A 27077-nucleotide genomic window follows, 5' to 3' on the forward strand; every position below is an offset into this window, starting at 1 on the left:
CCCAACCAGCATTGTTTTCCCTCATTATTATTCTGCAAAATTCAGAAAATTGTGTTCATGAATAATTCAATTAAAGAGCATCTATATAGAGATCATTATTGGGGAGCGCGGGAGAAATGTAGTCGTAGAAAGTAATGATCACATGGGTTTTTATCTACTTGTGTTTCCATCACACTTGCCCCAATTAATATTCATTCATGTTCTAAGAGAAAAACTTCCTGTATTATTGGATATACATATTTAATAATATAACATTTCCTATTCAGCTATGGTATGATTTACATTCATGCATCTTCACATCCGCCCAGGATTTTTTACAATAGGTTATTTCCCAGGCGAAGCTTTAAGCTCCTGGGCCCCAATACGAGATCCATAACAGGACCACCACCTAGCATGTCTTTGAACCCCATCTGGCACCAGGGCCTGGGTGCACCTGGGAATTTGTGAATGTCCATTGGCAAGATATCCGGAGGAAAGGAAATCTTAAAGGGGTTGTTCAAGATTTTTCATTGATGGCCTTTCTTTAATATCAATATGTTTTCGGTGGCAGTTTATCACTAGGGTCCTCACTGATCAGCAGTAGGATGGGGCTATTTGTACCAGAGACAGTGGTGCCTCAGTACATGTGGCTGTGACTGGTACTGCAGCTCATCCTAAGCTGTAGTATCAGACACATCCGTGTTTACAGAGGTGCCATTGTGTGGTATAACAATGAGGGTGTGCTGTAACTCTTGATTCTGCTGATTGGTAAGAGTCCCAAATTATAGGTTTATCCTAAGTAAATTTCTAGGGAACCCTTTAACTTATATAACCTAAAGAAAAAGATTCCACAAGACTAGAAAGTATGGAAAAATAGAAAAGTACTTTATTGAAAATGACACATTAATACACAATGATTAAAAAAGAATCCATCAACCAACAGGTTAAAAAAGACATACAAGCCATGTAGTATACAAGGTGAGTAAAGTCTAAAATAGACAAAGATAATAAAAGCCCAATGGCATAACCTGGTACTAAATTCGTCTGCAAATTATGTATTGTTATGATGAGTACAAGAAAATAAAGATATATGCCAAATGTAATGGTCTAAGAAAGAGTACTCAGAAGCATGAAGATAGTGCCGTAAAAAAAATGAGCAATGCTAATATGTAAAAAATATTAACAAAGGATGATAGTGGTTAAGCATACCCATTAAGAGTCCAGGTAAGTGCACAGCGAGATGTCTGCCCCAACGCGCATTTCGGCGCAACTGCCTTCGTCTGGGGGTCATCCCTTTAACTTGTCCAATAATTTAAATAAGCATGCGTGGGTTCGAAAATATTAGTATGCCCAATTCTTAGCAACAGCGATATAATGTGGGCTGTTTACAGCAGTATTATGTGGACTAAGTATGGCAGTATTATGTGAGCTGTGTACAGCAGTATTATGTGGACTACGTATGGCAGTATTATGTGAGCTGTATATGGCGGTATTATGTGTGCTATGTGTGGCGGTATTATGTGAGTTGTGTATGGTAGTATTATGTAGCTATGTATGGCGGTATTATGTGGGGTATGTATGGTGGTATTATGTGAGTTGTGTATGGTAGTATTATGTGAGCTATGTATGGCAGTATTATGTGGCTATGTATGACTGTATTATGTAGTTATGTATGACGGTATTATGTGGGCTATGTATGGCGGTATTATCTGAGCTATTTATGGCAGTATTATGTGACTATGTATGGCAGTATTATGTAGCTATGTATGGCAGTATTATGTAGCTATGTACCATGGAAGAAAGTGGTCAGTCATAAACTCTACGTACTTTGCAGAGGTAATTTTCACACCGTCAGGGACCCTAAAGGGGCCTACCAGCTCTCTCCCCATGATTCCAGCCCAAAACATGACTCCGCCACCTCCTTGCTGACATCGGTGCCTTGTTGGGACATGGTGGCCATTCACCAACCATCCACTACTCCATCCATCTGGACCATCCAGGGTTGCATCAGTAAACAACACGGTTTGAAAATTAGTCTTCATGTATTTCTGAGCACACTGCAATCGTTTCTGCTTGTGAGCATTGTTTAGGGGTGGCCGAGTAATAGCTTTATGCACACTTGCAAACCTCTGGAGGATCCTACACCTTGAGGTTCGCAGGACTCCAGAGGCTTCAAATACCTGTTTACTGCTTTGCAATGGTATTTTAGCAGCTGCTCTCCTAATCCTATTAATTTGTCTGGCAGAAACCTTCCTTATTATGCCTTTATCTGAACGAAGCCGTCTGTGCTCTGAATCAGCCACAAATCTTTTAACAGTATGATGATCACGCTTAAGTTTTCTTGAAATATTCAATGTTTTCATACCTTGTCCAAGGTATTGCACTATTTCACGCTTTTCGGCAGCAGAGAGATCCTTTTTCTTTCCCATATTGCTTGAAACCTGTGGCCTGCTTAATAATGTGGAACGTCCTTCTTAAGTAGTTTTCCTTTGATTGGGCACACCTGGAAAACTAATTATCACAGGTGTCTGAGATTGATTACAATGATCCAAAGAGCCCTAAGACACAATACCATCCATGAGTTTCATTGAAAAACTAATAATTAAATGTTTATGACACTTAAATCCAATGTGCATAATAATTTGGAACATGGTGTAGAAATAATGCGACCACTCTTAATTATGTAGTAAAATGTGGGCTGTGTATGGCAGTATTATCTGGGCTGTGTATGGCAGTATTATGTGGACTATGTATGACAGTGTTATGTGGGCTATTTATGGCAGTATTATATGGGCTGTGTATGACAGTTTCATGGGCTATTGTCACATTGGGTGCGTGGACCCACTGGGCCATACCGCCTTGACGGTATGGCAGCTGACCAACAAGACGCAGGTCACAGTCTATAGTTTGTATAGTGTACCTGTGGCAGCTCGGACAGTAGCAATGACAGGCTCGGCTGGGACTTAGGCAGAAAGCAGACGTCAGGTATGGTGTAGCAGGACAGGCGTGGAATACAGCACAGCACGACTACAGCTTAGCATGGCACTTGACCAGGTAGCTATACAGGTGCAGGAACGGGGAACGGGGAACACTGGGAACTGGAAAACACTAGGAGACCATTTGTATGACAACAATGATCAGGCAAGGGAGGAAGGGGCTGAGCCCTTCTTATAGTCCATTAACTTCAGGTGCGCGCGCTGGCCCTTTAAGAGTGGGCACGAGCGTGCGGGCACGAGCGTGCGCGCACCCTAAGGGACCCGTTGAGGTAAGCAGAAAGCGCTGGCATCTTCTGAGGAGGAGACTGGGGCCAGCGCTCGCAGACCCATGGCTGCGGCCGTCAGGAGGTGAGTGAGCCTGACGGCCCGCAGCCATGGACATGTCAGTATCCCCCCTCTTACGCCCCCTCCTCTTGGGACCAGAGCGAGAGAGAAACTTCTTCAGAAGGTAGGGGCATTGAGGTTCTCCTCTGGCTCTCAGGAACTCTCTTCAGAACCAAACCCTCTCCAATCCACCAAATAAAAAGTTTTTCCTCCTACTTTCTTTGTGTCCAATATCTCCTTAACCTTGAAGGTGTCGGAAGGGCCGCTGGAGGCAACCGCAGGGCTCGGAGTCTTGGTATAGTGGTTCATAACTACCGGCTTCAGGTGGGAGACATGGAAGGAGTTGGGGATCTTGAGGGCAGGAGGCAGCTGAAGCTTGTAGGCGACAGGGTTGATCTGCTGCAGGATCTCGAAGGGTCCAAGGAACCTGGGAGCAAATTTGCATGATGGCACCCTCAGTCTTATATTCCTTGAGGACAGCCAGGGAGAAACTGAGGAGGTTCTCTTCTCCTCGTGTCTGCCTTCCGTTTCATGCGGATGACTGCCAGGGATGGAGGATCGAGTCTGCTGCCAGATCTGCAGGAAGTCCCTAAAAGCGGAATCAGCTGCTGGTACCTCGGACATAGCGGACACCGGGAGAGGAATTCGTGGATGTTGGCCGTAGATAATGAAGAATGGTGTGGCTTTTGTGGACTCACTAGTGTGATTGTTATATGAGAACTCAGCCCACGGAAGAAGCTGCACCGAGTCATCATGCTGCTTGGATATGAAGTGGCGTAGGTAGTTCTCCAAGATCTGATTGATCCTCTCGACTTGACCATTGGACTGAGGAAAAGTCCAATCTCACATTGAGGAGTCTACAGAGAGCTCTCCAGAACCTAGAGGTGAACTGGACCCCCCCCCCCGATCAGACACAATATGCCGCGGCAAGCCGTGCAGGTGGAAGATGTGTTGGATGAAAAGGTTTGCCAGTTGAGGAGCAGAAGGAAGGCCGGTCAGAGGAACCAAGTGGACCATTTTCGAAAATCGATCCACCACCAACCAGACAGTACTGCATCCTGCAGAGCGAGGCAGGTCAGTAATAAAGTCCATAGCTATATGCTGCCAGGGAGCATCGGGCACCGGCAGCATCTGGAGCAGATCAGCAGGTCTGGTGTGAGCAACCTTGTTAGCTGCGCACACTGCGCAGGAAGAAACAAAGTCCATAATATCTTTGGGCAGCGTGGGCCACCAGAAATTACAGGCAATAAGGTCTCGGTCTTACGGGTACCCACGTGACCTGCCAGTCTAGAGCAGTGTCCCCAGCGGAGGATTCTCCCTCTGTCAGCCAGGCGCACAAAGGTCCTCCCCGGAGGGATGTCTTTAACTTGCAAGGGGTTGACAGAGTCTCCATGGTGTCCTCTGTCTCAAAAGAACTGGACAAGGCATCGGCCCTCACATTCTTGTCAGCCTGGGCGATAATGGAGCTCGAACTGGAACCAGGTAAAGAACAGTGACCATCTGGCCTGACGAGGGTTCAGCCGTTGGGCCGTCTGAAGATAGGTGAGGTTCTTGTGGTCCGTAAAAATCAGGATGGGATGAGCTGCGCCCTCTAGTAGAAGTCTCCACTCCTCCAGGGCCAATTTTATGGCTAGTAACTCCCGATCCCCAATCGAGTAGTTGCATTCTGCGGAAGAGAAGAGCTTAGAGAAATATCCACATACCATTGACTTGCCCTTGGAACCTCTCTGGAACAGGAGTGCACCAGCACCGACGGATGAGGCGTCCACCTCCAACGAGAACGGTCGAGAAACATCTGGATGATGGAGGATAGAGGCAGACGTGAAGGCACTCTTCAGGCTATTGAATGAAGACTCTGCCTCAGGAGTCCACACCTTGGCGTTCATGCCCTTCTTGGTGAGGTTAGGGATAGGAGATGTCAGTGAGGAGAAGTTTGGAATGAACTGTCTGTAAAAATTGGCGAATCCCAGAAAGGGATGGCGGTACGGCAGCTGGCCAACAGGATGCAGGTCACAGTCTATAGTTCGTATAGTGTACCTGTGGCAGCTCGGACAGTAGCAATGACAGGCTCGGCTGGGACTTAGGCAGCAGGCAGACGTCAGGCGTGGTGTAGCAGGACAGGCGTGGAATACAGCACAGCCCGACTACAGCTTAGCATGGCACTTGACCAGGTAGCACGGGATACAGGATACAGTTACAGGAACGGGGAACACTGGGAACTGGAAAACACTAGGAGACCATTTGCTAGACAAACTTAGGGCATGACAACAACGCTCAGGCAAGGGAGGAAATGGGCTGAGCCCTTCTATTAGTCCAGGGTACTCATGGGCTAATTTTAACATTAACTTCAGGTGTGCGCGCTAGCCCTTTAGGAGCGGGCCCAATTGTGCGCGTGCACCCTACAGGATCCGGCCGAGGTAAGCGGAAGTGACCCATGGCTGCGGCCGTGAGAAGGTGAGATAGCCTGACGGCCCACGGCCATGGACATGACAGTTATGTACAGCAGTATTATGTAGGCTGTGTATGGCGGTATTATGTGGGCTATGTATGGCAGTATTATGTAGCTATGAATGGCAGTATTATGTGGGCTATGTACAGCAGTATGATGTAGGCGGTGTATGGCGGTATTATGTGGTCTGTGTGTTGCTGTACTATGTGGGCTATGTATGACAGTATTATGTGGGCTATGTACAGCAGTATCATGTGGGCTATGTACAGCAGTATTATGTGGACTATGTACGAAGTATTATGTGGCTATGTATGACAGTATTATGTGGGCTGTGTATGGCAGTATTATGTGGGCTGTGTATGGAAGTATTATGTGGCTATGTATGGCAGTCAGTGTCGGACTGGAGTAGCTTTGGCACACCCGACGAAATAATTATTTGGGCCCACCCATCAGCTATATAGAAATAAGGCGACCACTCTTAATTTAATTGTGTAGTTAAACGTGTGTAGTAAACCAAAGACCAATATTGGCACTACATAGTGACCTTGTAGTGGTAGACACCAGTCCTACACAAGTGCTGTGCAGACTATATAACTTAAAGGAATTTTCCCATATTAGACATTTATGGCATATTCACAGGAAATGTCAAAAATGTCTGATAGATGCGGATCCCAGCTCTGGGATCTGCACCTATATCAAGAACTGGCTGCAGAATCCAGCGGAGACCAGTGGAGAGAGGGTCACGCGTGCAGTTCTCTCCATTCTGTTCAATAGGAGTTACGGAAACAGCAGAGCAAGAGCTGCTCGGCTGTTTTCATAACAACGATACAACAGAATAGAGAGAGCTGCGCACACGGCCACAGTAAAAGTGCCGCACACAGCCCCCTGTGCAATACACAGCTTTTTCTGGTAGATAGTGCCACACACAGCTTCCTCTGGTAGATAGTGCCACACAGAGCTTCCTCTTGTAGATAATGCCACACAACCCCCTCTTGTAGATAGTGCCACACAGCCCCCTCTTGTAGATAGTGCCACACAGCCACCCCTGTAGACAGTGCCACCCAGTCCCCCCTTGTACATAGCACCACACAGCCCCCTTGTACATAGTGAGACACAGCCCCACACTGTAGACAGTGACACAGCCCCCCCCCTTTAGACAGTGCCACACAGCCCTGCAAACACAAAATAAATTATACTTACCTAGCCCAGTTCCCGCAACAGATGGAGCTGCTCCACAGCCTCAAGACGGGACTCTTGCATAGGCCAGCGTGATGCAGTGACGTCATCACACCGGCCTGTGCAGGGATTTTTCCCAGCGCCTTATAGGCTGCAGGCCTAAGGTGGCCTGCAGCCTATAGTATACAATTGTATCTGTGGCCTGAGGACACAGATACAATTAAATGTGCCAGTCGCTAGCAACAGGGCCCCCAGGTGCTAGCGATGCCACCAGGCATGAGGGAGCCCGTGCCGCCATGCCCATAAATGTTACGGATGGGGCGACCCTGCCTACAAGAGTAAGCAACGGGGCAGGGAAACAATGTCTCTCTGCTCCGCTGTTGGATAAAATCAGCTCACTGCCTGGACCCACCGAAGGATCCTCTGGTGGGCAAATCTGACGCCGATGGCAGTATTATGTGGGCTATGTATGGCAGTATTATGCGGGCTATATATGGCAGTATTATGTGGACTGTGTATGAGAGTATTATGTGGACTATGTATGAGAGTATTATGTGGACTATGTATGAGAGTATTATGTGGACTATCTATGGCAGTATTATGTGGACTATATATATGACAGTATTATGTGGCTATGTATGGCTGTATTATGTGGGCTATGTATGGCAGTATTATGTGGGTTGTGTGTGCAGTATTATGTGGGTTGTGTATGGCAGTATTATGTGGCTATGTATGACCGTATTATGTGGACTATGTATGGCAGTATTATTTGGGCTGTGTATGACAGTATTATGTGGGCTTTGTATGGCAGTATTATGTGGCTCCGTATGACAGTATTATGTGGCTATGTATGGCAGTATTATATGGCTATGGCAGTAATATGTGGGCTATGTATAGCGGTATTATGTGGGCTATGTATGGCAGTATTATGTAGCTATGTATGGCAGTATTATGTGGCTATTTGTGGTGGTATGGCATGTTAAGTTTCTCTGGGGTCCAGTGAAATTTTGTTACACCACTGTGCAGCTACAAGATATAAGACAACTAAGACAAGAGGGAGAACTGAAGAAATAAAAAATATTATAATTTGTATGTTGTCTGTGTACTGCGAGGGAGACATTATATGTCAAATGGATATGCGCTTTAACATCTTAAATAATCCACAACAACGTGCCCTCATGATCTCAGTCTTGTCAGCGGCTCTCAGGACAGATCATTTACGCCACCGTTCTTTGTCCGTTACAAAGTCTATTAATTCAATGCTAAGTGATATAAAAGCTTCTGGCTACCTGAGGCCGTGGTGAAGACTGATTTGCATTTAGTGTTCACTTCTTGCATAATTCAGCTTGTGTTGAGAGACAAATCTAACGGGATATAATCTGTCAGTTTACCTGACGTTACGTTACCAAGGAGTCCACATTATTTATTTCAACATATATTGCCGATCTTAGATTATTGTATATTTAAACAACTTTTCTCCTTTCTCATATTTCACAGAACTTAATTTTAGATCATTAAAGTTATGTCTATAGTGTTGTTTTCTATATGTTAATTTGCCATCTCAAGTGCCTATGACATATATTTAATATATTGCATGGAACAATATCATTTTGGCACAACATAAAGCAATTATCCAGTCTCCTGTCCAGAATATTAATTGATGGTGGGCAGGGCATCCTCCAAGGCAGCATGGTCGGTACTGTGGTCTGGGGCCCAGCCACAAATATTTAAAAATGGGCCCACCAATGCCCACTTATATGGAGGGTTGTCACCTAACAGCTATCGCTGGGGGTCCCAGCAGCTGAACACTTTATGATCAGCTTATTATTAAGGGACCCCTCTAAAAAGTAGAGTTTGTCTAGAGGACAACCCCCTAAAGATGGCCTGTCACCTCTACTGACATGTCTATTTCCACATACTTGCATTGCCAATGAAATAACAATTCTGGAACGTATTTTCTTAGAACTCGGAGTTGTGCCTTTCCTCTGTTATTCTTCCTAGAAATTGATAAATGTGGGTGTTACTGTTCTTCTTGTCAAAGGGGCGTGTCCCTACACAGTTTCACTCTGTCAGCACTGATTGGATAGTGTAAGTCTGTGTAGGGACACATCCCCAACTATTAACTCCCAGTTGTAAATTCATACATTTCTAGGGGGAATAACAGAGGAACGGCACAACACAGAGTTCTAATAAAAGATGCTCCAGAATTGTTATTTCATGAGGGATACAATTATTCACTAAAACAGACATGTCAGGAGAGGTGACAGGTCATCTTTAAAGTCATGGTAAGAAACCAGTAAAAGTAGATCAAAATCTGATTAACAGGTCTTGAATAGATCACCGAAGCCTTAGTTTAACAGTGAGAACTCTTTATTCTACAGTCTGGAAAATAGAATCATTACATAAAACTATCACTTTTGGAATTTTTGGAATAAATCCTAGAAATGGTGACACCTTGCATTAGTAGTTTGTGGCCTAACAGAGTTGGTTTTTATTTTTACTCCAGTAGATCCAGAGTCCCATCTGTATTATACCAGTTAATAATTTTGTGAATTTATTCCTCAACAGAGCGGCTGGGGGCTCCCCTGGATATTAATCTTGAAGCTATTAACTGTACGGCCTTCAGTGTACAATGGAGAATGCCCCGGCAGCATGCAAGTACCATCAACGGCTACACAGTAAGTCAATGAATGATTAAAAATCTCAACAAAAATAACAAAATAAAAAGTTGACCATGTTGAATAATTGTTAGGTATATGTCACTTTATGGTTGTACATCTTTAATAAAGCAATGAACTATAGCATATCGTTGTACATACAGAATATGTGGTCAATGTATTGAATTCTCCCTACAATGGTCATTTCTGGGCATCACTGACTGGACTTGCATGCTTAAAGGGACTGGCTCATTGAGATAACTCAAGACTTACTGACGTGGTCTAGCTTTACACCTGTCCCTTGACCTTACTTTTCGAACTGCCTAGATTCTCCTGTGAGAGTTTTCTTCTCTATAGCAAAAAACAAAATAAAATTTTTAAAGCTGTTGTCTAGTTTAGAAAACCCGTTGTCTTACACCCTATTAGGGAATTCTGAGGTAGTAGAGGGGGGGGTCCTCTGTTCAGAATCCTTATCTCATGGCCAGCATGGAGAGCGGTTATAAAGATCGTCTCTCTCTCTGGAAGACCTGTCCTGTCCTGCATTACACAGACAATACATTGATATAAGTGGATACTGTATAATACTTAAAGGGAATGTGTTGCCAGCAAAACATGTTTTTTTTTTTTAGTTAAACATTTAGTGTGTAGGTGATTAAACATTGTTCAAATTTTTTTTATTTTTTTCACGAGTCAGGAAATATTATAAATTAGATTCTAATTTATAATATTTCCCATTGCTGGTCACTAGATGGAGCTATTCACAAAATTGCAGCATTGCATGTGGTAAAGCAACCACATTGCTTTTTGCTGCAAAATTGGGTAAAAATCCCTCGCTCTAGTGAGCTCTGAGAATCCCCCCCTCCTTTATCCTGGCTAGTGCGAAGGGATTGAACGGTCTAACCTCCTACACTGTGTGTCGCCATTTTTTGAGCTAACACACAGTGTAGTAGGTTTACATACAGTAGTAAACACACACAAACACGAACATACATAGAAATCTCTTACCTGCTCCTGCCGCCGCGGCTCCCTCCGGCCCGTCCGCTCCGTCTGCTGCCGCTGCTCCATGTGCACAAGTCCGGAAGCCGAGACCGGAAGTAGTAATCTTACTGTCCGGCCGCGACTTCCGGTCCACAGGAAAATGGCGCCGGACGGCGCGCATTTCAAATTGGACTGTGTGGGAGCGGCGCATGTGCAGTTCCCACACAGACGGCGTACACAGAAGTGGATGGGACGAGACCCGTTCGCAGTCCCTATGGGACTGTGGCTGCCGTATTCCATGTCTGTATGTGTCGTTAATCGACACATACAGAAATGGAAAAAAAAATGGCAGCCCCCATAGGGAAGAAAAAGTGAAAAAATAGAAAAAAGTAACACACAAACACACAAATAAATAAAAACGTTTTTAATAAAACACTAACATTAAACTGACATGAAAAAATAAATTGTGGTGACACTGTTCCTTTAAAGGGAACCGGTCACCAGCATTTCACCTATTGAGCTTTACTTATCCCTCACTGGCCACTGCTATCAAAAGTTTATTGCCGTTATCCTCTCTCCTAAACTCCTCCTCCGACTGTAAATAACGGTCTGCAAACATTTTGCGCCTTTTATCGTAATAATCCGGTGTCCCTTTGTACGCACACACCAGAAGAGGACATCAATGCACAAGCGTGGAATTTTGTGTGCTGGTGGAAGGCGAGGAGCTGTCAATCAAAAGTAAGAAGGCGGGGTAAACCCGGAAAGACTTGAGGAATGAAGATTTGACTCTTTTCAAATGACGATTTGACTCTTTTCAAACGAAGATCTGACTCTTTTATGCTCATTAGCATACGGTGTGGGAACACTAAAAAAACTGAATACTAAATCTACAGAGCCGACTAAGAAGACAATTCTAGGTTATATAGAAATGATTTTTACCCACTACCACCAGGTATTGCTGGTTTAATAGGTGAAATGCTGGTGACAGGTTCCCTTTAATACTCCTGTGGGTGAGCTGCACAATAATTGAACACTTATTGCCAGATTTCCCCACAGATTACATTTGATTGCTGGGGGTTTTAGCAGGGAAAGACTTTGTGATCTGCTTATTGTCCAAAGCGAACAAACCCTTTAAGAAAAAAGATCAGCTCTCTGGCTTTCAGTAGCGGCCACTGCTGTGGAAATGTAGTATTACTTCAAAAGAATAGCCAACCATGCAATGCATGGATGGGCTGGGTCCACAAGAGCACAGGCCACTTTTACTTAGCGAAGCTCCGATCTAGGTTAGGGGGTTATTATGTCCATATGCCAAAATAGGAGATAACCAAAGACACACAATACATAGATGTCAATATTTGAGTCTTAATTGAGATTGTTCCCGTCCACCCAACATGTCCTGTCCCTGAAATTGACCATAGAAAGTACCTTTGCATGCGTTTATTTATGGTAGAAAAATGAAGCTGGCCATACATGGGCAAATATCTCACTGACACCATGTCATTAAGACCTCTGCGTGCCACCTGAACCACGACTGTGTCAGCATACCTGCATGTGATACATGGGGGGTCCGGAAACACCACATCAACAGCCGCTCTTTGTTAGTAGTGCTCTGGTTTGTCTAATAAAGAGATATTCAAAGTGGGGACCCCTGTCAATGACATCCATGTGTAAATCAGGGCCCCCTAGTTTACCTATATCCTATTTAAGGTCATGACACAACAACCTTAAGCTATAACATTTGTATAATAATAAGAGATAAACATATGGTCAGATGAATGGTCCAACATTGGAAAATTCTTTAAATTCCAATCATTCTGTTTTCATTTTTCCTCCAAAATGGGAATTCTTTGCTGATTGTTGTCACATTGTATAACTGAAATAGTAACAAGATCTGAGAATAACTTCTATACAAATTGAATACATTTTTGAACTCTATTAGAACTATCAGAGTTGGATTGGCCCACCAGAGTACCACATGATACCCCAATAGGCCAAAAGGTCCAGTAGAAGACAGGCCTGTTTGAGGCTGACTCTGGAGCACTTGTCACTAGGGTCTTACAATAAAGAAAACAATTTTCACAGTTTAAAGGGACAATCCTTGTTCATATGCCGTAGCGTAAAGGTCCCAACCAAAACCGCGGACTCCAGTTGTCTGGACCAGAATCCCCGGATTTTTCCCTTGGTGCCCCCGGGCGACTACCTGAGGACACAGATACAAATAAATACTATGGTGGAGCAGGGAGCTGTCATCTCCCTGCTTCACTAATCAAAAAACTACAGGCGATATTAGGCCTGCAGCCTATAAGCCGCTGGGACAGGATCCCTGCGCAGGCCTACACAAGGGTCCCATCTAGGAGTCTCATAGGTTGCAGTACTGATGAGGACTGCTGTACAGCTCCGTTCATCATTGGTGAGGTTTTTATTTGTTTGGGGGGCACTATCTACACGGGGGGTGTGGCTCTATCTACAAGAGGTGTATGGCACTATGCACAGGGGGCACTGTGTGTGGCGCTATCTAAAAAGGTAACCGTGTGTGGGGCTATACAAGGGGGTGTGACACTATCTACAGGGGCACTGTGTGGGGCACGCTCTACATGTGTCTTTGATTAGGGCCACCAGACATAACTTTGCTTGGGGCCCTATAAATGCCAAATCTGCCCCTGAGGGGCCCCTGAGAGGCAGTCACCCCCTCTGTACCTAATTTCAATGGGTTGGTGAAAGAGAAGAGTTGGCAGTTTTCCCACTAATAAATAAAAAATATGGATGTAAATGGTTCAACAAAGTTTGCAAAAAGTTGACAACATCTTCAATACAGGTGTTGAGCTCAGACCTTCATCTGACGACCTTTGCTAACATTAGTTGAGTACCCCTGCCCTAGTGCATATCAGTGTCATAGAGGAGCACCCGTGGCTTTCGACCCCACTTTCGTAGACTCTGGGTCTCGGTATGATCATATTTTCAATGGTCGTCCCCATTTATTTGCATGGGCGCTTGACGTTACTGGGAAAATATGGCGACTTCTTGAATATACAGTAGGTGATCATTCCTACAGTGGGAAGTCCTTGATCAACTCCATGGGACAATGTTGGTCAAGTTTTATTTCCTAAGCCAAGGTCTAGCAGTATGTGTTCTGCTATACACATGCTCACCCATACACTTTATGGATAAGCCGTTGACATTGATCTCTGTGTATCCCGCTTGTAGGTGGCTTAACCATAGAATAAGCTGTATTGGTGAGTGAGCCCTAAATAATGTAAATATTATGAGCATAATAACAAGGATAGTGATTTGCATCCAAACAGCCCTACGATAACTATGAATGGCAGGCAGAGGCATTGTCATAGGTAGAACAGCATAAACAATAGGAAGCCTGAAGTAAACGTTACTAATAGGAAGGTTTTCTACATTCAGAATTACCATTGTGGTAGTTTTGCCTTAAAGGGGTTCTTCGCTTTGGACAATCCCTACTTATTAGAAGGGTCCCTTAACAATAAGCAGATCACAAAGTGATGGCAACCCCAGCGATCAGCTGTAATCTGTGGAGAAACCTGACAGTAAGTGTCTAGTTTCTCTGCAGTGCCACCACAGGAGAAATTAAGTATTACACAGTGCCCGTTCATATCAATGTGTTTTCTGTAATACAGTACAGGACAGCCCCCCCCCCCCCCCCCCCCCCGAGACGCTCTTTATAACCTCTCTCCACTCTGGACAAGAGATGAGGATCCTGAACAAAGGACCCCTCTCTTTTATCTCAGATTTCCCTAATAGGGTCTATGGAAATAGGGTTTCTAAACTGGGCAGCCCCTTTAAGTGATTGCTGACTTAACAAGTAACGGAAGTGACCTAGTTCAAGTGCCATCCATCAGTCTTATAAGTAGAGAGGACAATTGAGAGTAATAGAGTCGATGTTTTATAGCTCCCACTGACTTGCTTGATACATTTTCTCATCCTCTTTGTTTCTCATGGGCAACATATTTAAAACCTATCTGCATGAAGTACAGAGGCTCCGATAAATTTATCACGAAGGAAAACAATGAGAGACAAGGTTAATAAATTATCAGGAGAAGCCGCAGTAAAAATTAATTGTACACAGCCCCCGGGTATTGGAATTGGCTACAAGTGAGAGACCAATTACATCTATTGATGAAAAATTAAATCATAAATTAGAGGTACTTGAAGTTAAATGTAGAAGGGAAGAAAAATTCTTAAAGGCATTGACAGAAATGAAAAGGAATTTACCTGCAAGAATCATTAGCTACAGCCATGCTTTGTGGATCGAAGCTGAGAGATAGGCCACGTAGACCGGTGCCATTTATTGCAAAAGAAAATGAGTTTATCCTCTGGAGATAATACTGGAGAGGAGACCGGGGTCCCACCAGACCGTCCGGCTGCACTTTGATGACAATTTTCACCTAATTAGTAACAATGGGGTAGACAGACTAATCAATAAGAGGATGTAGCCGGAATGAGCTAACAGAAAGATGAAAGAAAAAAGATGTGTATCTAGAAAAGACGCTCGACACGTTCCCCTTTCATCATTAGGTATAGAATGTGCAGACGTTGTTTATTAGGAAGTGTGGAGATGTATGACATCATCACTGACCATCCATGAGGACTACCCAAGTCTACACGACCAATTATGGTATATGGGTGTCATAAAGAGGGACCCCAGTTCAGGAGGCCCCCTTTATCACCGGATCTAGGCGCCATGTAATTCACCTCCAAACTGTGCTTTACTATCATAGACATAACAATCTTTGGGCAGCTTTAGGGCATGCCCACACGTGGCGGATTTCCTCCGCAACTGTCCGCATCAATGCCGCACAGAATCTGCGTTGCAGATTCTGCGGCGGATCTGCCCAAAATGTGCAGTAAATTGATGCGGACTAGCTGCTGCGGACTGCGGGAAAAGTGCTTCCCTTCTCTCTATCAGTGCAGGATAGAGAGAAGGGACAGCACGTTCCCTAGTGAAAGTAAAAGAATTTCATACTTACCGGCCGTTGTCTTGGTGACGCGTCCCTCTTTCGGCATCCAGCCCGACCTCCCTGGATGACGCGGCAGTCCATGTGACCGCTGCAGCCTGTGATTGGCTGCAGCCGTCACTTACACTGAAACGTCATCCTGGGAAGCCGGACTGGAGACAGAAGCAGGGAGTTCTCGGTAAGTATGAACTTCTATTTTTTTTACAGGTTGATGTATATTGGGATCGGTAGTCACTGTCCAGGGTGCAGAAACAGTTACTGCCGATCGCTTAACTCTTTCAGCACCTTGGACAGTGACTATTTACTGACGTCTCCTAGCAACGCTCCCGTAATTCCGGGAGCCCCATTGACTTCCTCAGTCTGGCTTTAGACCAATAAATACATAGGTCCAGCCATAATGAAGAAATGTCATGTCAGAAAAGCAAGACGCATCCGCAGCACACATAACATGTGCATGACAGCTGCGGACTTCATTGCGGAATTTAGAATCTCCATTGAAGTCAATGGAGAAATTCCGCCATGAGTCCGCAACCAGTCCGCCACAACTCCGCAACATCCCTTGCATGCTGCGGACACGAAATTCCGCTCCGCAGCCTATGCTTCGCAGCGGAATTTTACGCATCGTCTAAACGAACACTGCTAAATAAAAGTGGAAGTCAATGGAGAAACGGCTCCGCTGCGGATTAACGCTGCGGAGTGTCCGCTGCGGAATTCAAGAGGAATTCCGCCACGTGTGGCTTTGCCCTTAGGCTACATGCACACATTGCGTATGACATGCAGATTTTCCTGCAGAAAATCCGCAGTGTAATACAGTACCAGTAAAGTATATGAGAGCACAAGTAATCTCATCTACACAATGCAGAAATTTTCGCACATAAATTGACATGCGGTATGGATTTTAAAATCCGAGGCATGTCAATTTATCTTGCGTTTCTTTCTCAGAATTGTATCTGGCAATTTTGTAAAAAAAAAAACGTACCAAAATACATGGCATAAAATCTGCACCTGTATCTGCATCAAAATTTAAAAACCGCACTAAAAACACATAAAAACATCAATATTAAATGCAGATTTTACCTGCGGAATTACCTGGGTTTATCTTCGGTTTTCCACATATAATTACGCAATGTGCTTGTAGCCTTAGACATATTGCTGCTAGTCTATGAGTAAAAGGGTATTCCGGCCTAAAACATCACAATACCCCCTGATAGGTGGGGTATAGCTGATCCCACTAGAATATGGGACCTAAGTCCCCTGTCCACTCAACCTGGATTGCTGCGTGAATGGAGCGGCGGTCATGCATGCGTGTTGATGGTTATGTAAACGTATTTCTAAAAAATGGGGCTGGGCTTAAGAGTCACGGTGAATGTGTGCCCTGTTAATAAATCACCTTGGGAGAGATTGGCACACTGTTCAAACCGTGCGCCAGAATTGAGGACGGCAGGTTGTGCTCCACTGCGAATTCATCACAAAACTAATGAGTTCTCTTTAATGACAATATAGAAGAAATACCTCTCCGAGAGCGCTCCTAAATTCTTGTCATAGTCACGATGGCACAACTAAAATTGAATGGGGGCCATTGTTGACCCCTTATTGCCATTGATTCTGGTATGTTTAACAAATATGTGAAGAATTTTTTTCATAGGGCTAAATTTCCCCTGCAGTGACCACAATAGGCATGAAAACATGTAGAAAAAGTGCACATATTAACAGGGCAAAAAATTAATGGTTCGATCTTACTAACGACACCCTGATGGATGATGGATAATAACGCCATGTTTTATAGAGAACGGTTGTAGATGGGTCTCCCTTGAATATCCCCACACTGCACCTCTGCTAACACTTGGCGGGGGACCCAGTCTGATAAGGATGATTCCTAAAAACTGATCCAAGGGGACACTGACATGGCCCAAATTATAGACCTGTTCCTAGCCCCAATGTGTTTCTCCCACAATGCTGTGGGAGTCAGTTATAGGATATGAGTAGGACCAAACATGTAGTGAACCCCCAAAGGGAAGGGAGGAGTAAAATGCAGCGGTATCCAAAAGCTGGAGGACAACCTATGGTCTGCAGTTACTGCCAGGTGAGCGCACCCTTAACCTAGTACACTCTCTATACCGGAGGCCCTCCCCATGTGCAAATATCCCTGGTAGATAAATGTGAAGCTTGAAAGAACCTACAAATTGATTTCTCAATCTATACTAATGGCAAAAGATTTGCAAATCAATTATCAAACTGAGAATTTCCTACTGGACCCATTGATTCACTTTTCTCTGATCTCTGGGTGTGTTAAAGGGAATGTCTCATGTATGTAATTCTAGTTTTAGTAATTAGATGTCAGTCCATAGAAGACAAATAATGCATTGTTCTTTTTTTAAAGAGGCTGGCACTGCTACTGATCATTTCTTAAAGAGGCTCTGTCACCACATTATAAGTGCCCTATCTCCTACATAAGGAGATCGGCGCTGTAATGTAGGTGACAGTAATGCTTTTTATTTAATAAAACTATCTATTTTCACCACTTTATTAGCGATTTTAGATTTATGCTAATGAGTTGCTTAATGCCCAAGTGGGCATATTTTTACTTTAGACCAAGTGGGCGTATTTTTACTTTAGATCAAGTGGGCGTTGTACAGAAGAGTGTATGATGCTGACCAATCAGCATCATGCTCCTCTCCATTCATTTAGGCAGTGCATAGGGATCCTGCTAGATCCTTATGTGCTGTCTTATACTAACACATTAACAATACTGAAGTGTTTAGACAGTGAATAGACATTCCACGGGATGTCTATTCACAATCTCTGCACTTCGTTACTCTGTCCGTGGTAGTTACAGCAGAGGACGCGTAATCTCGCGAGATTACGCTGTAAATGACAGGTTACAACGAGATTACGCGTCCTCTGCTGTAACTACCACGGACAGAGTAACGAAGTGCAGAGATTGTGAATAGACATCCCTTGGAATGTCTATTCACTGTCTAAACACTTCAGTATTGTTAATGTGTTAGTATAAGACCGCACATAAGGATCTAAAAGGATCCCTATGCACTGCCTAAATGAATGGAGAGGAGTGCATGATGCTGATTGGTCAGCGTCATACACTCCTCTGTACAACACCCACTTGGTCTAAAGTAAAAATACGCCCACTTGGGCATTAAGCAACTCATTAGCATAAATCTAAAATCGCTAATAAAGTGGTGAAAATAGATCGTTTTATTAAATAAAAAGCATTACTATCACCTTACCTACATTATAGCGCCCATCTCCTTATGTAGGAGATAGGGCACTTATAATGTGGTAACAGAGCCTCTTTAAGGTTGTAGCCATTTATTTTTTATTTTAAGTACCCTATTGGAGGCACTCACTTTCTGCCTGTATTGTCTGTATAGACAGTACAACAGATTGTGTGTGCTTTATGGCAGCTGCAATGAATGGGAGTCAATTGAAAGAGAAATGTCATAGATTATTAGTCTCCAGGAGGTGATGGAATACAGCCCCTCCCCATAGACCAGGGAGTGACAGGGGAGCTGCATACGGATAGCCTCTAGCAGTACAATAGAGCCGTCATTAACTCACCCACCCTCTAATGATAATGAGATGACTCTGTCCATTCTGTCGCAGCCCATACTGCACAGCTGACAAGTAAGCTACAGACAACAGGAAATATCACATCCAAAAAAAAGAAATAATACCACCAACAAACTTAGAAAATAATATGTTTAGAATAAAAACCAATTTAATGAATATGCCACTTTTAATCTGTAACAGGACACACAACTATCACACAACATCCATAGTACTGGTCTCCTCATATGGAGCCAAGGGACTTCCAGGGTCCTTTCAGACTGGTCCACTGCTACATCTCCCCTACTTAGCAGCCCACATTTATTAATCAGTAGTACACCAGGTTATTAGATGTGCTGCCCCGCTAAAATGACGCAAGTAATATAGTGTGCAACATTTTTAGCTGTAAAATTGAGGAAACGGGCGTGATTTCCAAAGGAGACGTAGTTTAGACCACATTTATCATGTAGAATAGCAGGACATAACACATATTTAGTGTAAATCTACACTTGCTTATACAGTCTTTGGTGTAGATGTCATTTTCTCACTTTAAGTAAAAATGCGCCAAACTTTGGCATAAAAACCGCCTAACGCTTATATTTTCATGGCTAGACCATTGCAGGGAAATTTCAGCTTGCGGGGCAGTTTTAATGTGTTAAATATTTTATTTGCTCCATATTGTAAGAAGTTTTGAGTGCATTGTTAATGGAACGGAGTTGACTTCATCGTCATTTTAATCTGATAAATTTAATAACGTTGTTTGTAATATCAATGTCTCTCTTGTAGGTTTTCTACACGGAAGTAATTAACGGCAAGCACGTGAAACAGCAAACTCAAGATGTTCCCCTTAAATTGGATATGTTGAATATGGTACGTTACATAATTACGGAAATATTTTTATAATTTCCTTATTTAATTATTAACGATCGGTGGTTATTAAAGCTGCATTGTCCCCAACTAACTCCAAAAACCTCATAAGGATAATTTATCATCCCTTCAATAGGAGAATATACGTTGTGAGTCTAATAGTAAAAACGCTTCATTATCTATACATTGATGTGTACAGGGGCTGTAAACAAGAAATCGATAATATTCCATATTAGAAGAGATTATGTGTGGTGAGGTTTTGGGAGATTAGGGTAGAGATGAATGGAGGGGAAATTACATGTTGGGAGCTAACGGGAGATTATGGCAGAGAAGTATGGGAGAGTCAGGTTGTGGACTGGAGATTACATGTGGGGAGGCAGCGGGAGATTAGGGCAGAGATGAACAAAGGGGCGATTCTTTGTCAGGAACGAGCGGGAGATTATGGCAGAGAAGTATGAGAGGGACAGGTTGAGGTCTGGCGATTATGTATGGGGAGGTATCCTGAGATTAAGGTGGAGATGTATGGAGTGGACAGCTTTGGACCGAAGATGACATTTGGGGTGGCTTCGGGAGATTAGGGCAGAGATGTATGGAGGGGACAGGTTGTGGACCGGAGATGATATGTCGGATGGTAGCAGGAGATTAGGGCAGAGATGTATGGATTGGATAGTTGTAGACCAAAGATTACATGTGGGGAGGTAGCGGGAGATTAAGGTAGAGATGTATAGAGTGGAAAGTTGTGGACTGTGGAGAGGTAGCAGTAGATTAGGGCGGAGATGTATGGAGGGGATAAGTTGTGGACTAGAGATTATGTCTAGTGAAGTATCAGAAGATTAGGGCAGTGATAAATGGTTGGGACAGGTGGTGGAGCAGAGATTACATGTGGTGGTATCAGGAGATTAAGGCAGAGATTTATGAAGGGGACAGGTTGTGGGTCGGAGATTACAAGTGAGAAGGTAGCGGGATATTAGGGCAGTGATGTACAGAGTAGATAGGTTGTAGATCAAAGATCACAGGTGGGGAGGTATCAGGAGATTAAGTCAGTCATATATGGAGAGGACAGGTTGTGGACCGGGAATTACATATGGTGAGGTAGCAGTAGATTAAGGCAGAGATGTATGGAGGGAACATGATGTATACCGGAGATTACATGTGGGGAGATATCAAGATATAGGGGGAGATATGTACGTTGGGGACAGATTGTGGACTGGGGATTACAGGTGGGTAGGTAGAGGGAGATTAAACAAGAGATGTATGGAGGCCACAGGTTGTGGACCGGGGATTACTTATGGGGAGGTGGTATAAAATTAGGACATCGATGTATGGAGGATATATAACTGTTGTATACCGGAGATTACATATGGGGAGATAGCAGAAGATTAGGACAGCGATGTATGGGGGGGGGGGGGATAGGTTGTAAACCGGAGATTAGATATGGGGAGTTAGCGGGAGATTAGGACAACGATGTATGGGGGTGATAGGTTGTAGACCGGGGATTGCATTTGGGGAGATAGCAGGAGTTCAGGACATCGATTTATGGGAGGGATAGGTTGTAGACTGGAGATTACATATGGGGAGGTAGCAGAAGATTAGTCCAGCGATGTATGTGGGGGATAGGTTGTAGACCAGAGATTACGACAGCGATGTATGGGAGACAGGTTGTGTACCGATTAATACATTTGGGGAGGCAGCAAGAGATTAGGGCAGTGATGTATGTGGGGACAGGTTGTGGACAACCTTGTAATTGTCAGTATTTTGGAATTAATTTGAGTTTGAGTTGATAATAATTTGAATAGGAGTTGCCAGTCAAAAGACTGTCAGAGAGTAGAGGTGGTAGAGGAACAAAGGGAGAGGTGGATTAAACAGGTTGTGGAGTTGAGGGTGGATTGGAGGGATGCAAGAGTGTTAGTGGGGAGGCAGGATATGATACATTATTGATCATATGTTATGTGAGTTAGCAATAAATTCTATGGACGAATGCAAACTGGACGTGCACATCTGAGGGTGGGCCCAAAACTGTTTGTAACTGCAGTAGTAATGGGCCTCTCTGTTGACCCATTACTGTCATGTATGAACCTAGATTTAGGATACAGCAGACTGCTGCAGATTGGCTCTTGAGTTTGACCTCACTCGAGAATCCTGCTAGGAAAGAGGCAGAGAGAGCTGCTGCATTCAAAGTCTGGACACAGAACTGTTCAAATAGAGTAGCTATTACAGAGAGACACACTGTAAGTGCTCTCCTATGCGATACATTCCTGTGCCATTATCACACAACTATGACAAATCCTTTCCATATTTTAGTTTCCAAATTTCCACAAAAACAAGAGTTTTTACACCCCACTCAGGTGTCTTTAAAGGGGTTGTCCAAGATTTTTTTTAAAAAAAGGAGAAACCTATTTTTCCTAACCGCCCAACTCTTCTCCATGGACCATGTCTGGTATTGCAGCACAGTACCATTAACTTGAATATTGCAAGACAAGACACAGCCCATGAACAAGAATGGTGATGTTTTTGAAAAAATTCTCAGACAATGCCTTTTAGGTTAGGAAATAGAAACGTTTACCTTTTTCTTGCTTACTTTTTCTGTTCTTTAGCTTTTACTTAAAGCCATTTACGTTTATGTACTTCGCTGCGAGCTACTTGCACTGTAGTTGAAAATCACTGTGGCTATTATTCAGCCATATTCTCTCGGATCAAGACCCTGTGGCCTCCTCTTGTTTTAGAAAACCGAGAGTGCTCCTGTTCCGACCTCTGAGAAGAGCACTGTTTTACAGTTTTATGGTTTCTATTTAATTGACTTGATACATTTTATAATACTATCCAAAAACACATTTTAACGGTAAAACTTTTTATTTCAGGGGAAACTTGAGGCCATGGAGATGTTTGTAAGTATTGTTTGTGCTCAGCTAGGGATAAATCTGATGAATTGTGAATCTATATTATTTTTGTTTCACAGGTTATTATTGTTGGGTATTGTTGACGGCCTTTATAGCAAAGGGGTACATACCAAACAGGCAGACCATGCTACGGGGCCCTTAGAGAAAGGAGGTCCAGCTCTGGCTGATTCCATTCCCTTTGTTACTGGGTGGCAAGAACCTATACAGGACTCCCCAGAGGCCGTGTATAGTTAGCAAGCATTAGAGAATAGGTCCAAGGGTCATGGAATGGGCATGGAGGAGGAAATGAACACCAAGCCCTTCTGTTCTGGGTGGCAAAACCCAGCACCATAATGGGGTTCTATCTCTTCTATGTACGTTACTGCTTTGTAGGATATTAGAATGCAACAGATGGTATGCAGAGATCTTTAAGTTCTCCTGTAATTAAACCAGCCATACCACTGAGTCATCTAACTTCACACACGGCGGTTGGGCATGCAAATTTCAGTGAAATAAACTAAAAATATTCTGATGCTTTTTGCACCATTACTGCCATCTGTCAGGTATGGACTAGAAGAAACATGATTCTAACTCATTCACTGTTTGGCATAATGTAACTTTGGGGAATCTTTTTGAGACTGAAGATCGTTGTTTTCTGATGGGCACCATGTTGTCCAATGTCATAAGTACAGTTTCTTGGCTTCCTTTCCCCAGTGGATACTACAAATTGTAATACAGTGATACCTCTCTAAAATACCACCCCTCTAGGAAGATCTAGACCAGATTATTCTGTGATTGAAGGATGGAGTACCCTTATATCATATATATTGACTTACGTTTTGAGAAAACCATGCATCTAGAAGACCATTTTTCACTGCAGCTTTTGAGGGTTGTCTCAAAAAATTCAATTTATTGAGAAAATAATAACTAAAATACATTCTGATGTACAGTTTGAATTGAATGTTTTTATTAACTAGTGGCCATTAATGGTAATGCAGAGTGTTGTTTTTTTTAATCTTTATTTTCTATTTGTTCCCATTATTTACCCTAAAAGTAAATTCGGAGTTAAAAGAAGGGGGGATTCTCTGTTCAGGATCCACATATCTTGGTCAGAGTGGAGAGCGGTTATGAAGAGCATCTCTCATTCTGGATGACCTGTCCTATATTACACAAATAACCCATTGATTAGAATAGGAACTGTGTAATGCTTCATTTCACCTGTGGTGGCGCTGCAGGGAAATTGAAAACTTACTGCCAGGTTTCCTCACAGATTACAGCTGATCGCTGGGGGTCACAGCAGGAAGACACTATTTGATCTGCCTGTCAAGGGACCGTTCTAACAAGTAGGGATTGCCCAATGTGGAGACCCCCTTTAAGAACACAACACATTTTTTAATTTTTCCTCACTCGATTAATACGGAATCCGGCAGCAAAAAACTGCCTGTACATGAAATTAGAGACATTTAAAGGTACAGCAGGGCCCCACAGAACTCAGAGGTTGCACTAGCCGTAATACGTCATGTGTATTAGCCCTATATTGAATAATGCTTCCATTCTAAACTCACCCAACCATTATATTATGCCAGTCTATGGGGGCTGTCACATTCTCCCTATGGTAGACATAGATTGGACATGATAGATTTTTTTCTGTCGGATCTTTTTGATTTCCCCGGAGTTAAGAGGTGACAGAGGTGTCTGGCAGCCAGTTATCCTCTTGGCTGTATGGGAGTAATAATGGTAATGGGAAAATCAGGGCTCATAACATCATCTGAATGGTTGTTCAGGTGACAGGTATACCTTGTATATGGCCAAGTATATCCTGGTACACTTATTCTTCCAAACAAGTGCTAAAATAAACCAATAGTCATCCTAATAGGACAACCCCTGTCCATATTTCCTATTAGGTCCCGCCATCGGGACCCCCTCTTTGAGCCAGAGCGAAGAGCAACTATAAAGAGCAACTTCCACTCTGGAGAATTCAACTCCACCCGGCTATGTATTACATGGTCACCAATGGGTTGCATTCTCGAAGCTGGTTGCCCTACGAAAAAAAAAATCCTGCTTACCTTCATAAATTTGAATTTTTTTCAACTAAAAATACTAAATCTCTATTTTTATATTGTATTTTCAGTACAATGTCACTTTGAGAAAGACGTGACATACTTCCGTAAATGCTCCTCTTGCTCTCAAGTCACGCACCTTAACACCCGGCTTGTCAGTGATTATGTCAAAACTTATCAGTCCTATTCACTATGTATTATTCCCAGCAGCGGGCATGACTTTCATGGAGGTCACTCTGGGTTGTTAATGTCACTTTTAGCTCGAAGAATTGTATGAAGGGTTTTCAGAGACGTAACGTGAATCTCTTGGGCCCCAATGTAAAATCTCAGCCAGGGCCCCCCACCTGCCATGTGCCATTTCTAATACTGGTATCTTCTTAGGGCATGACCACACGTGGCGGATTTCCTCCGCAACTGTCCGCATCAATGCCGCACAGAATCTGCGTCGCAGATTCTGCTGCGGATCTGCACAAAATGTGCAGAAAATTGATGCGGACTAGCTGCTGCGGACTGCGGGAAAAGTGCTTCCCTTCTCCCTATCAGTGCAGGATAGAGAGAAGGGACAGCACTTTCCCTAGTGAAAGTAAAAGAATTTCATACTTACCGCCCGTTGTCTTGGTGACGCGTCCCTCTTTCGGCATCCAGCCCGACCTCCCTGGATGACGCGCCAGTCCATGTGACCGCTGCAGCCTGTGCTTGGCCTGTGATTGGCTGCAGCCGTCACTTACACTGAAACGTCATCCTGGGAGGCCGGACTGGAGACAGACGCAGGGAGTTCTCGGTAAGTATGAACTTATATGTTTTTTTACAGATACATGTATATTGAGATCGGTAGTCACTGTCCCGGGTGCAGAAACAGTTACTGCCGATCGCTTAAACTCTTTCAGCACCCTGGACAGTGACTATTTACAGACGTCTCCTAGCAACGCTCCCGTCATTACGGGAGCCCCATTGACTTCCTCAGTCTGGCTGTAGACCTAGAAATACATAGGTCCAGCCAGAATGAAGAAATGTCATGGTAGTAAAACCAATACGCTCCGCAGCACACATAAGATCTGCGGACTTCATTGCGGAATTTTGACTCTCCATTGAAGTCAATGGAGAAATTCCGCCATGAGTCCGCCACTGCTCCGCAACAGACAGAGCATGCTGCGGACACCAAATTCCGCTCCGCAGCCTATGCTCCGCAGCGGAATTTTACGCCTCGTCTAAACGAACACTGCTAAATTAAAGTGTAAGTCAATGGACAAACGGCACCGCTGCGGATTAACGCTGCGGAGTGTCCGCAGCGGAATTTAAGTGAAATTCCGCCACGTGTGAACCCGCCCTTATGTGGCAGAGGGGTCTTTGTAGCCCCTAAGGCACCAGAACCCTGGTGGGACTGGTTAAATAGAGATACACCCTCCACATTAGTTATTCAGGGATATTCTCTCTTTCCTAGGAAAGCTGGATGACGGCCTCTTTCAAATATGTAATAGTAGCCATATTGGATGTCTTCTAGCTGTTCAAGAAAGATCTAAAGGGATTGTCCACTTTCATATATTACTTTTTGTAAGCTTCCACCGAAAATAAGTTGAGCACAGTATGTCCTGCTGCTTGGACCTCCAGTGATCAGCCGTAATCTGTAGGGGAACACGGCAGCAAGTGTTTAATTCCTCTGCAGCGCCACCACAGGGGAAATAAAGTATTACATCAACTTAGTGAAATGTAATCAGACTTTTAAACTTTAATCAACTTTAATCTAATTTGTCATAAAGTTCCTCGCCATTTAAAAAAATATATATGCTTGCTGTCAGTGAATGAGACCATTCTTGATTACATAAAGCGGCAGCAAACCCATACATTCTGCTCCCATCTAAGAAGTGGATACAATTGTATCCAGTCTAGACACTGCTCTGTGAGCTAAACAGCCTGGACTCCAGACTGATATATTATAGCAAACTACCAAAGAGATGTGTGCAGCTGCTGATGTGTTTAGCTCACAGAGCATTGTCTAGACTGGATACAATTGTAACCACTTCTCCGCTGAGTGCAGGACAAGCTATGTACATGGTTACTGTCCCTGAATGTAGACAAGAGTGTTCTCATTCACTGACAGCATACAGAGATCTTGAAAACAGTGAAGAATTGTAACACAAAGTATATTGGAAAGTTGTAGAACTTTATTTC

General features: G+C 43.7%; 1 protein-coding gene across 1 annotated transcript in view; it reads left to right on the forward strand.

Annotated features, from left to right (window-relative positions):
* Window positions 1-27077, forward strand: part of LOC142691891 (pikachurin-like) — a 121949-nt gene that overhangs the window by 48385 nt on the left and 46487 nt on the right. Inside the window, exons 2-4 of the mRNA XM_075847597.1 lie at window positions 9493-9602; window positions 19892-19975; window positions 22831-22857. Of these exons, the coding sequence (XP_075703712.1) occupies window positions 9493-9602; window positions 19892-19975; window positions 22831-22857 (221 nt within the window). The remainder of the gene's footprint in view (window positions 1-9492; window positions 9603-19891; window positions 19976-22830; window positions 22858-27077) is intronic.

This window comes from Rhinoderma darwinii, chromosome 1, assembly GCF_050947455.1.
Source record: "Rhinoderma darwinii isolate aRhiDar2 chromosome 1, aRhiDar2.hap1, whole genome shotgun sequence".
Classification (NCBI taxonomy): domain Eukaryota; kingdom Metazoa; phylum Chordata; class Amphibia; order Anura; family Rhinodermatidae; genus Rhinoderma; species Rhinoderma darwinii.